The following is a 14,647-nucleotide window of genomic DNA, read 5'->3' as shown; positions in this document are numbered from 1 at the left end:
TAGTGCAACCATTGTGGAAGACAGTGTGGCGATTCCTCAAGGACCTAGAAATAGAAATTCCATTTGACCCAGCAATCCCACTACTAGGTATATACCCAAAGGAGTATGAAATATTCTATTACAAAGACACATGCACACGTTATGTTTACTGTGGCACAGTTCCCAATAGCAAAGACTTGGAACTAACCCAAATGCCCATCAATGATAGACTGGATAAAGAAAATGTGGCATATATACATCATGGAATACTATGCAGCCATAAAAAAGGATGAGTTCATGTACTTTGCAAGGGACACAGATAAAACTGGAAACCATCATTCTCAGCAAACTAACACAAGAACAGAAAACCAAACACCACACGCTCTCACTCATAAGTGGGAGTTGAACAATGAGAACACATGGACACAGGGAGGGGAACGTCACACACCAAGGCCTATTGGGGGTGGGGCTAGGGGAAGGATAGCATTAGGAGAAATACCTAATGTAGATGATGGGTTGAGGGGTGCAGCAAACCACCATGGCACATGTATACCTATGTAACAAGCCTGCACATTCTGCACATGTATCCCAGAACTTAAAGTATAAGAATAATAATAATAAACAAAAAAAAGAAAAAAAAGAATAATAATAATAAATCAGTCTCAGGACACAAGTAACCACAGACAGCAGTGGCTGCCAAGACTCAATTTAGGGTTCAAGAGGGTTTATACCTCCTTCTCCCATGGGTCTCAAGATAAGCCATATGGAAGTACTTCATTCATTCACAAATATATGCAGTGCAGCTCATCCAGACACACAGTTAAAGGAGACCCAGACTCTGTGTTATTGTCCCCATCATCTCCTTCCCCACAGCCTCCTAATGTCTCACTTGGATAGACCATGTGACAATGCCACAACTCAGCTTCCTTCCTCAGTCTTCCACCTTTCTCTCCTTCCACTTTCCATGCTGATGTCGCAGGAAGATTTCTAAATACCACTCTGCTTCCCTGGTCAGGTTACCCCATGCTTAACTTTTTAGTACCTTGCTGGTGCCTTCAAAATAAAACCTAAACTCATGAACAGCATAATAAACACTGACAGTTTCCCAAATACCATTCCCTCAAACTTTGCAGCCTTCGCATATGCTGTTCTCTCTGCCCAGAATGCTTTCCTCTTTGCCTGGGGAACTCCCACTGGTACTTCAAAACTCAGTTGAGATGTCAGCACCTCTGGCAGCTCTCCCAGACTACCCACCCCACCCACTCTTTGTTAGATGTCCCTTCTTTCAGTTCCCTTACGACTTTGTGAATGCCTCCATCATAGCAAAGATACATTGAGTAGTAATGGCCTTATTTACCCACTTTCTTCCCAACTAGACTGAGAACTTATTGTATATAGAAATTATACCATTTATCTCTATATCCCCAGTAGACTGACTTGTACATAATAGGTGCTCAGAAGTTATTTACTGAATGAAGACACTCAAAACCTAGGAGGGAAGACAGAGACTCATGAATCTGTAATGAGGCATAAAAAATAGAGTGGGGTGCCATTACTACTGAACAGAGAGAGTGGACATCTCTGCTTGTGAAGAGCATAGGGTCAAGGAAGGCACCTAGAGGAGAAGATGCTTAGGCTGACCTTCAGAAAGAACAAGAGATCACCAGGTCTATGGGGAGGAGGAGAAAAAAGAACAGGGTTATGTGTACGGGCCTGAATGCCTCAGTCAGCAAGACACATTTGGCAAAGTTTTCCTTAGAAAGATGACTCTGGTGACAATGAAAAGAGGTTCACGGAAGAATGATGGGGAATACTGGAATAATACATGTAAAGGCCTGAATTGAGCTTGTGAGCAACGGGATACATATGAGGACAGGGACAGATGCAGAGAAGTTGAGAAAACAAGGAGTATAGCGTGACCCCCACGTTTCTGGCTTGGGTGAATGGTGTTGCCATTAACCAGGATTGGAAATTAAGAGGAAGAATCACTTGGAGAGAAAGGTAGTTAGTCCTGTCTACTGCTTCTACTGCTGTTGAGTTGGAGTTGCCTGTTGGACAGACAGCAAGGTGACGATGTGTAGTAATCAACTAGACATGTAGGTCTGAAGCTCAGAAGAGAGTCCAGCCAGGAAGGAACACTATTTCTATATGTAACTTCATTGGAACTATTGTTTTACTTTTTCAATTTAATTCTGTGCCTGAGGTTTCTGTTGTGGGCAAGGGCTACTAGGGGAGGGATAATTGGTCCCATTTCTGCCTCTGGCTTGGATATATGGCCTCTGGCAAACTATTCAACTTCAAGTTATGCCTGTTGACTCAGAGGAAATGAGACAATTAAGGAAACTTGAAGAAAGCTACTGGCCCTGAAACAGTTAAGTTGGTTTTGTCTTCTTGGTTTTTCTGTGGAATGTGGAAGTCATGCCAGTGAGGCAAACCTAATCCACCACCCCAAATCCATACTTCCAAAGCCATGGAATGAGTATACAAAGGGAGATCTTTACCTTCACTACATTGGAACACTTACCCCTTCGAGAATAATCCTTAGGTAGAGATGTCATTTCCTTGCTACAACAAATGTGTTTGTTCTTTCTCTCCACTTTGGGGGTCCTGTTTTCATGCTCTCCTGCCATTGTGATGGAAAATGTGTGTTCCTGTTCTCAGCCAGCCTGCAGCATCCACATTGATAATGAGTAGCTATAGAGTTTTTCTACAGTTCTGTTTGCATTACAGAGTTTAGACTGAGATCTGCTTTGTTTAAGGGACTTAACTAAAATAGTCTTTTTGCAAAGCAACTCATTGTGCTTTTGCTGGTTAATTTGTCTTATGTTACTTGCACCGAGATGAGACATTTGTTTAATTCAAGGGTTCCTGACAGTAATGGTACTATGGGAGTTACATGATGTGCTCATGGTTGAATCTCTTTTATTTCAACTATCTATTCACAAAGGCCAAAAGGGAATTGCTTATGGAACGCGGGCATTTCTGACAATTCAGGAGGAATTGGTATTTAACCAGACAGCTTCTGGCAATCAAGTGTGAGCATGGCCAAGCTTCAGCCAGGGCATCGATCACGTGGGGAGAATGGAGAATCTCATTTTTAATTCATGGGCTGTGATAGAAAACTCATCATCAAATGTGAATATCAACCAACCACTGCTTACAAAGAAGGCAATATCACAACAGCACCCGGGAAATTTAAATGATACATACAAAAAATTCGCAGAAGCACAAAAACCAATAAATTCATCCAACATGCTAAATTAGATGCTACACTAAGCCAAAAGCTGGCAATAGATTCAATGAAGAGGACTTAAAATGTTTACTTCTTGATTCAAAGCAAAAGTGCCAGGTTATTTCGAATTTCTGTATCAAGACATATTCCCTAATTTTAAAAAAATGCTAACTAGTTTACAGTCTCTGCCATAATGGCTAAATATAAGTAACATATGGCCACAACCTTCATGGTCTGATACTTTCATTTCTGTAAAGGTAAATAAAGTTTGGTGATTAGATTCAGGATGCAGCCAGGGACTACCTTCTTTCCAAAAAGCAGCAGGCTGCCACCAAATTGTTCGGATGCTCTCAGGTCATCTAGACATGCTTTTTAAAAATCTGTTGACAATGCAACTTGAGTAAAACCATCTTTGGCTGACTTAATTTTTCTTCAATCAACAGGTAGGCGATCAAATCATTGAAATCAATGGGGAAAGCACAAGGGACATGACGCACGCCAGAGCCATAGAACTCATCAAATCCGGAGGAAGACGAGTGAGGCTGCTGCTCAAGAGAGGCACGGGACAGGTCCCAGAATATGGTGCGTTTCACGTTTTCATTCACCCTTTTGCTCTTTTCTCTGTGAACCATAAATGCCTATGCTTATTTATGAAACTACATCCATTCTCTATTCCTACCTAAATATATATTTAGCTATCAATAGGTATATATATATATATATACAAATATATATATAGGCACATACACAAATGTGTGTTTAAGCCCAAGAAATAAATGTCTGTGAACTCTTTCTATTGCTCCCTCCATTCGGGAATGTTTAAAATATGAGATGTAGGACCTTTCAGGGCATCTCTGAGTGTGTTAGGAGATCTAGCACCACCAAAATATTAGAACTTCTATAATTTGACTGATAGTCCGCTGTTCATTTGAGTACACAGTAATTTATCACTTATTTCCTAATATTGCTTGTGCATCAGACTACCTCAAAGGATTCATAACTGGGGCCAGGGACAAGCAACATATCTTCAGGGTGTGAAGTTTAAAATGTAAACTTCAGTTCACGCAATGATCGCATTTCCTTGGCATTTAGGAATTATTCTGAAAATTCACTCCTGTGTTGTGTTTCTATATGCTTTTGAGGAAGGCTTTAAAGCATATTTTGATTCACAGATTTGCCTTCAAACATCTTTAAAGTTGTTGTTTCCAGAAGCCCATTACAGACACCACTGACAGCATAGCTCTAGTATCAGAAACAGCTGGATGGTCATTACATGACAAGCACCAAAACCTGTGGAGGTCTTGAAAAATAATCTCAGTGAGTGACAGACAGAAATAGACAAGCCTAAAGACATGTCACACTAGTGCAGATAATACCTGTTCAGATTCGGGAAACAAGAGCTAACTGCTGACCTGAATAATGAGTTCAAAGTTGATAGAGATAAATTGACTCACTTACATCCTTCTATTAGCTACCACCCCCCCCAAAAAATTCTAAAGAGTACTTTTTCATTTCAGATTTTTCTTTTTGCATACATTGTCTAAATAACTGACTAATATCTCCTTACTTAGCAGGGCAGATCTATATCCTGAGTTCAATTGAAATAGCTAAACTCAAAGGCCCTTAAATGCATTATGTTTCCAGCATCTTATGCATCCCTCAAAGCCTACAAAGAGAGCTTGCAAGCCCTCACAGTGAGTCAAAAACCATTCAGAAGTTTCTGTAGGGCTGGCTCTATGCCCAAGGAAATATTTCATCCCAGATTCCCACCCTTAATGCTTGGATCTAAGAAAATATTTTTAAATATATATGTTATCAATAAGCACAGGTATTATCCTGCTAAAACGTACCAGCATTAATCCCTTTGTAAAGAATCTGAACTTGGAATAGAATAACCTTTTGCACTCTCAAGCATTGACTGTTTCAGTAATATCAAAGTTACCTGTGAAATTTTATCACTTCTAAAACATACCACCTTTAACGGTATGCTTCACTCCACGGTGAGACCTGAATATTATCTATATCCAGACATTTTCATAGAGTTAATATTGTTCTAACAAGTTTATCTTTAAAAAAGTGAATCTAACCAGCATGACTATCCTGAGCTCTTTACATTTTCCTGTAGAGTCACTATTGGTCTACACTTTCTCAGCTTCCACCACATCAGCTGCTTATCTGTAGTGAGCAGGTAGAACATACTACTGATCAACCTGAGGCATAACTCAGACTGTAATGCACAAATATGAAGCCACCTCAAACTATCATGAAGAAGTAGAAACAGGTTTTTGAACAAGACAAAAATTCAAGGTCATGTCAACATTATTTCATTAATTCTTAACATCACCCAAAAATATATGGTTACAGTGAAATTCTCAAATCAACCAAAGTATCTGGGCACACCTTTTTTTTTTTTTTTTTTTTTGGAGGTCTCTGTTGTTGCCCAAACTGGAGCGGAGTGGTGGGATCTCAGCCCACTGCAACCTCTGCTAACCAGGCGCAAGCCATTCTTCAGCCTTAGCCTCCCAAGTAGCTAATACAGGCGTGAGCCACCAACGTCCAGCTAATTTTTTTGTGTTTTTGTAGAGATGAGGTTTCACCATGTTGCCCAGACTGATCTCAAACTGCTGAGCTTCAAATCAATCCACCTTCCTCAGCCTCCCAAAGTGCTAAGATTATAGGCATGAGCCACTGCACCTGGCCTGGGCACACTTTTGAGTGGCCAGTCATCAACACTGTTAACTGTAGCAGTATCACAGAATTTCTTCTAAATATAATCCTCTAAAGTGTAACATTAAATCATACTTGTTAGTAATGTTAGCACTTGTCTGCTACTTCTGATATTAAATTGAGATGGATTTTGACTGCAAAATAACTTTAAATATGATGTCACACAAGAAAGAACTTATAGCATAGAGCAATCTCCTTTAGGGAAGTAAAAGAGTAGTCATCAAGTAGGCAAACATTAGTTCTCTGGGAAAATCTAAGCTTCAAGATGCATGGTTAGGCAAAAGAAACCAAGATTAAGGATCATAGCATCTTTGAGGATAATGTCCATCAAGTGATATTTCTGGAATTTCAAAGGACTGATGGGCGGGGAGATGGGGTCCAGGAGTCCCCAAGACCACCTCCACATTTAGAGATTTTCTGGGAGGCCTCTTGGGGCACAGAATATAATTGTGCTCATAGCTAAGATTTGTTACAGCCATATAGTGAAGATACACAGTGGGATTACAAGGGAGAAGACACAGGCGGGGTCTGGAGGAACCCATGCAGGCTTCCTTATGCTCCCTCTCTCTCTCGCACGAGGTGTCACCCAGAACACTCTTTCCATCCAGCAACAAAAATGCAGCAATACATGTGTGACACTGCTGCTCAGGAAAATTCCCTGGAGACTCAGTGCCCAAGGTTTTCACTAGGGCTGGTGATGCAGGCACCCTCTGCCTAGCATGTACCACACTTCCAGACTTCCAGACACAAAGCAGCCTCAATACAAACCAAACCGATTGTACAAACAGTGCAGATACAGTGAGACACTCTTATAATTTACCAAAAGGTTTACGTTAGCTTAGAGGATGATTTACCAGTCATATTTCCAGGCAGCAGCCAATCACCACCCTCGAAAGCAGGCCTTTCTAAGGAGAGCAGTCTCAGGCCTGTTCTGTTAACCTTTTCTGCTCCAGAAGCGAGCCAGAGAAGTGGACACATCTATGAACTACGTAAGTGAGCACAACATACAGGGAGTGCCCACAGCTGAGGAATACCACAATTTGTCCAGCATCAAATAGACTATATCATGAAACAGAATTGCTTGTCTTCTTTCACCAACTTGATGCTTCTGTTTAAAAAAAGAATTTTTTTTTTGGTCTAAGATAAACTAGAGTATATTTTAATTCTCAAGCAGCAGAATTGGTAACAGCAAAATAATAACAAAAGGAAGTGCTTATGGAAAAAGAAAATTAAGTACTTGAGTTTACCAGTAGATGAAGCCAAGAATATAATCCTACTTTTTCCTAATGCACCCTAATCATGGGAAAATGGATTTTTTTGGAAAACCACTCCCTGTGGAAGGATTTCAACAAGTCCTCTCTTTGATAACCCTATGATTCAAAATTCAGGACAGCTTTGAAGCAAGACCCTTATCTGGACTTCTGGACACATCAAGAAAAAGCTGGTTTCAGTCAAGAGAAATATAAAACTCTCGCTCTGAGTTCTTAAAGTGATCTGTGACTGAGAGATAAGCGTAGATACAACTGAAAAATACCAAAAGCGATCTGTCATATCATTGACTAAACAAAATCAGTGTGACTCCAAGTGAGCTGGAGGAAGGAATAAACATGCTGCAAATATGTCATCTCTAATTACCCAGAGACTAAATGTCAGGTGACACCTCAGACAATTCAGAGGCAGAAATCAACAAATGCCACCCCGAAAGTAGTGGCTGCACATAGAGGCTGTCAAGCAGCTGCAAGGGGAGTCGGAAAATGATGAGAGCTTTGAAGGAGGAGTTGCTTTCATAGTTAAATCCTTGAAAGACAAGCTCAGGAGATAGATACTTCAACTCCACTCCAGTCCTCAGGATAAGAATTTGTTGATTGTAAACTCAGTGGGAAGCGTGAGTTCCCCTCCCCTGATACACATCTCAATGTCATACTGAGAAGATAATCAAAAGATGATACATCCAAAGCAGTGTCCTCCTTCACCCTGGTTATTGCTATTCAAATGAAATCCACAAAGGTTAAGAGAAAAGGAAGTATGCATCATGGTTGTAAAACTGCACAGGAATAAATTATACAGATTAGCTGCCTGCCTTGAAATGCAGGCATCCTTCATTAGCATTCAAGGAGTACAACACGAACATACACTTGATTTATCAACTGAGCCACAGAGTCAGGGCCAAGGTAAATAAAGGTACCGCTGGATGAAAAAAGAAATCCCAACATAAGCAATTCAGACCAAAGTGGAGCCTTTCCCTTGATAATGTCTACTGTTCAAAGTTAATCAGAATAAAGCAAAATATAATAGAAGCATGCTTTTTAGTCTGGGTTGGTGCTCTGGCCTGTTTATTCTCTTAAAAAGCCAGGGCAGGGCTTTATGAATAGAACACTGAAGAGAGTCCAATTGTAAGTGAGAGTCTGAGTGGTCATAGGAGGCCAAGCAGGGTTAAAAAGGATGAAGCAGAAATCTCACAATGAAAATGGCCCAGTGACAACTAACACCATATATGCCCACATGAAGGGGAAGAAACCGCCAATCAGTGAATTATACTTCTGCCTAAACCGCCAATCAGTGAATTATACTTCTGCCTATGCTTTCATTTTCAAAGTTAATCGTATCTTTAATATAATAGGTTTTGGCTTGATTACAAGCACTTGGTAAATGAAATTGTTTACATTTTGTAGGTATAATAAAACTGTGCTAATTGGAGAAACAGATCGATCTGAGCTAGTGACTATAGCTAAAGAAATGAATGGACCAAACAGTTGTTTAGTTAAAAGTCTTCCTTTAATCAGTAAGTTAAAATGACTGACAACAATTATATTAGAGCAGAGGTGAAGCAGTACTGGCCTCTATGTAGATAAAAATAAGTCATGGTCATTTGTTTGCCAGCTGGGCACTGTGGCTCATGCTTGTAATCCCAACACTTTGGGAGGTCAAGGCAGGAGGACTGCTTGAGCATAGGATTTCAAGACCACACAAGGCAACATAGGGAGACCGTCTCTTAAAAAAAAAAAAAAAACAGCCAAGCATGGTGGCATGCACCTGTGGTCCCAGCTACTCAGGAGGATCACTTGAGTACAGGAGGTTGAAAATGCAATGAGCCACGGTAGTGCCACTGCACACCAGCCTGGGCAACAGGGCAAGACCCCATCTCAAAAGAAAGAAAAAATATTGCCAAGTAAACATTATAAGTACACCAGATTAATCTTTTTTGCCATGATCTGCTAAGTACATCCTTTCTTCCCTCTAATGATACAAAAATAAACTCCAGACAATATACTCCTACCAAGTACTCTATATGGAACAAATCCTGTAATTAATATTATTCATTGACATAATTAACATTTCCTCAACTAAGCCAGATTTACTGAACACCTACTATGTGCAGGACACTTTGTAGTCACTGAAGGTAAAATATAGTTCTGGTCCTCAGTGAGCTGACACTAATAATGAAGAAATGTGTTTTCAGCAGAGTAGTGACTCATAAAAAGGTCTCAAAGGATCTTCTCTCATGAAAAACATTTAAATGGGTTTTATTAATTATTTGTAGAATTAAACAAGTCCTTCTAGAGTGTTAAGAATCCTTGAAGAGCACTTGGCTTCTTCAGTTTAAGAATTTCCTTTATAATATTTGTGCTAATAATAATTAGTGCTTTTTCTGAAGAAAGGACTTGTGGGTAAATCTCTACCTAGACCTTGTCTGAATTATTCTAAATTCTAATTTAATGAACCAAAACTTCATCTATTAAATTCACTCTTCCCCGCCTGTGGCTGTCAGCCACTTCTGGGAGCCTGGACGTGTTACTTCACATCCTGGAGCTGTCTTGGTGTGCTGATGTGTCCCCTCAATAAAAGACAAAGGAGGGTCACCATTGCCCTAAGCTCTTCTTCAGAGACCACGTTGATGGAAGCTATAAGTGGCTCCATAGCCTTTGCACTAATTCACCTGCATTTTTAATAGGGTAAAAGGTGGCTTGCTAAAATAATAAATTCTGAAATTTAATTTCAGCTTCTGACATTCATGGGTGAACGTATCTTCCTTTTCCATGAGAGGTTCCACAAATCACTCAAGAACACCTTCCACTGAGTAATAGAAAATGATAAAGCACCTAGGGAAGGGGACAGAATGTCTGGCAGAACGCTGGGTTACATCATACAGAGAACAGGGTTCTTCCTAGCTAAAGGCACACGATGCTCTCTGCAGCATATAGGCAACCCCAGGAAATCCTCTAGCCATAAAACCTGCAATAAATAAGTTCCTGTTTCATGGAGCCAGAGATGGGGGCTTTTTTTTTTTTGCTGGAGGTCAGGGTCTTGCTCTGTTACCCAGGCTGGAGTGCAGTGGCACCATCTCAGCTCACTGCAAACTCCTCCTCCCAGGTTCAAATAATCCTCCTGCCTCTGCCTCAGCCTCCCGAGTAGGTGGGATTACAGGCGTGGACCACCACACCTAGCTAATTTTTTTGTGTTTTTAGTAGAGATGGGGTTTCACCATGTTAGCCAGGCTGGTCTCAAACTCCTGACCTCAGGTGATCCACCCACCTTGGCCTCCCAAAGTGCTGGGATTACAGGCGTAAGCCACCATGCTCAGCCAGGGGCTTCCTTAAAGAACACAACACTGAAATGCTTTTTCCCCAATGCTCAGCCAAAACCTCATTTGTTATTGCAAGTGATTTTAGGATGAGGAGGAAATCACATTTCTTCCCATTGTTTTATTGCAAATCATGGACTATAATGGTATTCCTTCTTTGTTACATACGTTTACATAATTTGCAACATGCATTTTTCTTTGTAAGGATATATTGTGCCCTGCCCACAACCTGCAAGTCCTAACTTGTTAGATATTTAAGATTCTGATAAAATATATCAGACTGGGCCAGGTGCAGTGGCTCATGCCCGTAATCCTAGCACTTTGGGAGGCCATGGTGGGTGCATCACCTGAGGTCAGGAGTTCGAGACCAGCCTGGCCAACATGGTGAAACCCCATCTCTACTAAAAATATGAAAATCAGCCTGGTGTGGTGGTGCACGCCTGTAATCCCAGCTACTCAGGAGGCTGACGCAGAAGAATCACTTGAACCCAGGAGGCAGTGATTGCAGAGAGCCAAGATGGCACCACTGCACTCCAATCTGGGCAACAAAGCAAGACTCTGTCTCAAAATATATATATTAGACCACATAGTGACTAAGAAATCTACCAAGAAGAATCCGTTTAGCTCTTAAGGTCCAGCCTTCCTCAATTCCCAAACACTTAAGTTGTGGAGGAGATGAGTGAATAAAGAGGTATCTTTCCCAAACTCCATCAAGAAGAGCACCCATATACATCTTGGAAAACCTAAAGATTCCAGCTCCTCCAGTAACCCATCATGAAGAGTCATATTTCAGGATCTAATAGGAACATTCCCGTCCTTGCCCCAACACAAAGCTGAGCTCTCCCACAAAAGGACTGTTTTCCCTAAAAGTCCAGGAGAAAAGGCAGCTTTCTTAGTGGAAACACTGCTGAATACTGTAAGAACATTGGAGCAGACCTTAAAGAAGTCACCAATTCCTGAGAATGTTTCTTACACAATGGGAGATTATGGGGTGAGGAGTGGAGATTAAAGAGCAAGGGACAAGATCAAATATGGAAACTGAGAAAATCCTAAGATGCAGAAGAGGAGAAAAAGTAACACTTCTTTAAGAATAGTCAGAAGCCTCTCTCTCTCTCTCTCTCACACACACACACACACACACACACACACACACACACACACAGAGTCTTAGAGAAATGATTCAGCCTTTTAAATACACAGATGCCTGCATTCCCTCTCGCTCTCCACATACCCTCTAGATATTCTGACTGAGTCACTTCAGTCCAGGAATCTACATTTTTTCAATATTAATACCATTTCAGGGAAATCGGGGAATATCATGTCCTGGAGATTGCCAGATGTATCTGCTCTAGCTCTGTTGTAAAGGCCAGGCCCGCCAAAGTTTCTACTTCTTGTTGCCCTCTTTCTGTCCATGGCCTCCCGCTGAGTGTGCCCCATCCCTTCAGCCTCTGCCCATCAAGTCTGAATTGCTCACCATTCTATGACTTGTCAGCCCTTGAAATTTAGAGAGAGAAAAGAAACTAGATTTTCCCATTGTTCTCCCATTTCCCATATCATGCCTTTTTGACAATCTGAGCTTTGCTTCTGCTGTCCTCGCTACGGAGAGTCTGGCCCTGTGATTCACAAAATGAGAATGTTGATTCCAGAAAGGCCTTCGAACCTCTCAACTGGACCCATTACAAAGTTGGTGCTACATGCCAAAGCTGTTTTCTCCAGTCCAATTTTCTCTTGTCTTGAAATAGAAACATTAAAGAAAAGGTGTTGATCTTAAGGAGTTTAATAACAAAACCCAGCTGCTCAAAGTACAGTACAGCATCTTAAGACAAATTCCATGGTAGGTCCAACCAACTCTCATAACCAGCAAGGGTTCAGTCTCCAAAGCATCACATCAGCCAGGCCCATGCCTCCTACCCTGTCCTGGTTTCCCCTAGTCAAATCACTCAAGCTTTCATTTTTTAACTATAGTACTCTAAACCTCTCATTTCTAGTGGAAGAAACAGTGAGTCCGTAAGACCAGCTTTTTTAAGACTTGATTTTTTAGAGCAGTTTCACGTTCACAGCATATTTGAGAGAAAGGCACAGAGATTTCCCATATACTCCCTACCCCAATTCATGCATAGCCACCCCCATGATCAGCACCCCCACCAGAGTGTGCCTTTGTTACAACTGAGGAACCTACATTGGCACATTGTTATCACTCAGAGTCCACGGTTGACACTACGGTTCAGTCTTAGTGTTGTACATCAGAGCTCCCGAACCCCTGGGCTGCAAATCATGACTAGTCCATGGCCTGTTAGAAGCCAGGCCACTCAGCAGGAGGTGAGCAATGGGTGAGTGAGCGTTACTGCCTGAGCTCCACCTCCTATCAGATCGGTGGCAGCGTCAGATTCTCATAGGAGCACAAACCCTACTGTGAACAGCGCATGCAAGGGATCTGGGTTGCCTGTTCCTTGTGAGAATCTAAGGCCTGATGATTTGAGGTGTAACAGTTTCATCCTGAAACCATCCTCCGACTCCCACCTGATCTGCGGAAAAATTGTCTTCCATGAAACCGGTCCCTGGTGCCCAAAATTTTGGAGACCACTGAGTCTCCATTCTACGGGTGTAGACAGATGTATAATGACATGTGTCCACTGCTGTAGTATCATACAGAGTCCACTGCCCTAAAAACCCTCTGTGCTCCACCCATTCATCCATTCCCTCCACACTCACCCCTGGCAACCAACAACCGTCTTATTGTCTCTATATTTTTTAACTGTAAGTCCATATTTTTGTTATTCACAAACTGCCTACAACCTTGCTCAAAGTTAAGATTGCCCCCATGTCCTGTTCTGATAAGAACTCCCAATATTTAACTATAGACCTTCAGTCAGGATCAGAAATAAAATCATATAATACCTTACTCCAGGCTTGAATGATATGCTCTCACTACAACAAAATCTCTAAACTTAATAATCACACATTCATCAGTGTGCTGTTTGGATTCAAGATTTTTTAAAAAAAGAACAATTGCACACTTAGCCCAGACTAAATAGCTTTTAACTATAAAGTGGCTCCAATGTTTGCTTTCAAAATAACCAGCTTTTACAGTTCTGTAGCAAGTTCTCTGGTCTGTTCAGCATACTCTCTCCAGCAGTGACCCTGGCCTTATCGGGATCCTGGGTTTTAGCATTGGACACATACACTCATAATGTATGTATTAATATGCCTAGCACAGTATGCAACTCTGTTTCTCACATTTCACTTCAGTTTCTACTCCAGGCTTCACACCAATTTATTTCCACCATGTTCTGGGCCCTTTTGTTTGACCTTCTGGGCACAAGGTCTCCTAGCACATGTATCTTCCAAGCCCAGTAAAGGCCATGTTTAAAACGAAATAAGAGCCTTCTCTGTGTGACATTGAAACAGCTTGATCATTTTCACACAAAATGACTTGCATCTTGGCAGGGCTAAGTGGTAAACTCAATTAATAAATCCTGAAATTTAATTTCTGCTTCTGACATTCATTGTTAAGCATGTGCTTCCTTACCACCCAGAGGTTCTACTTTCCAATCAGCCTCGAGGTGTTAGAGCTCCCGCTATGTTCTCCCTTTCCTCAAACACATGATGCTAAGAAAAACGTCCCCTGTGGCAAAACCCAAAATTGATGTGGAGTGCAATTCCATTCTGCACATTGAAGCCATATGTACACAGCACCACATGTGCAGCAAGGTAGGCATGTAGACGGGGAGAATCAGTGTTTACTGCAAACAGGAAATCAGGCCTCAGAACATCCAAGCTGCATGGAGTAAGTTCTTCTGATCATATTAACCTCCAATGAGCACATCCCCCTCATCCCACCCTGAGCAGAGCTGAGAGAACACAGGCATTGTCAGGAGCAACTGTTGCCTCCTCTAGGGGCCTGTCTCTTGAAGATTATTAATCTAGATATTCCAGAATTTCTAGTGCTCATTTTTGTGTAGGCAGAAAACTGCAGTTCATGACCTGAGCTAGATATAGACCAAGACCACCACGAAGAGATTGGTTCCAAAGCACAGCTCACAGCAGGTGAGTAGAGTGGAACAGAACAGGCAAGACACTGCTGCATTTTTTTTTCAGCTTTATTTTCTCACAGAAAGCAATTATAT

The 14,647-nt window shown here is 41.4% G+C and overlaps 1 protein-coding gene across 6 annotated transcripts in view; it reads left to right on the top strand.

Annotated features, from left to right (window-relative positions):
- MAGI2 (membrane associated guanylate kinase, WW and PDZ domain containing 2) overlaps window positions 1–14,647 on the top strand; it is a 1,459,815-nt gene that overhangs the window by 1,392,592 nt on the left and 52,576 nt on the right. For all 6 annotated transcript variants that reach the window (XM_064374940.1, XM_021667866.2, XM_064374946.1 and 3 more), the window contains one exon: window positions 3,655–3,793. In XM_064374940.1, the coding sequence (XP_064231010.1) occupies window positions 3,655–3,793 (139 nt within the window). The remainder of the gene's footprint in view (window positions 1–3,654; window positions 3,794–14,647) is intronic.

Source organism: Aotus nancymaae, unplaced genomic scaffold, assembly GCF_030222135.1.
Source record: "Aotus nancymaae isolate 86718 unplaced genomic scaffold, 86718_ANA_hifiasm-v0.15.2.pri h1tg000002l, whole genome shotgun sequence".
In the NCBI taxonomy this organism is placed as follows: domain Eukaryota; kingdom Metazoa; phylum Chordata; class Mammalia; order Primates; family Aotidae; genus Aotus; species Aotus nancymaae.
Note: the sequence above shows the minus strand (reverse complement) of the source record. Positions and strands in the feature narration are given on the sequence as shown.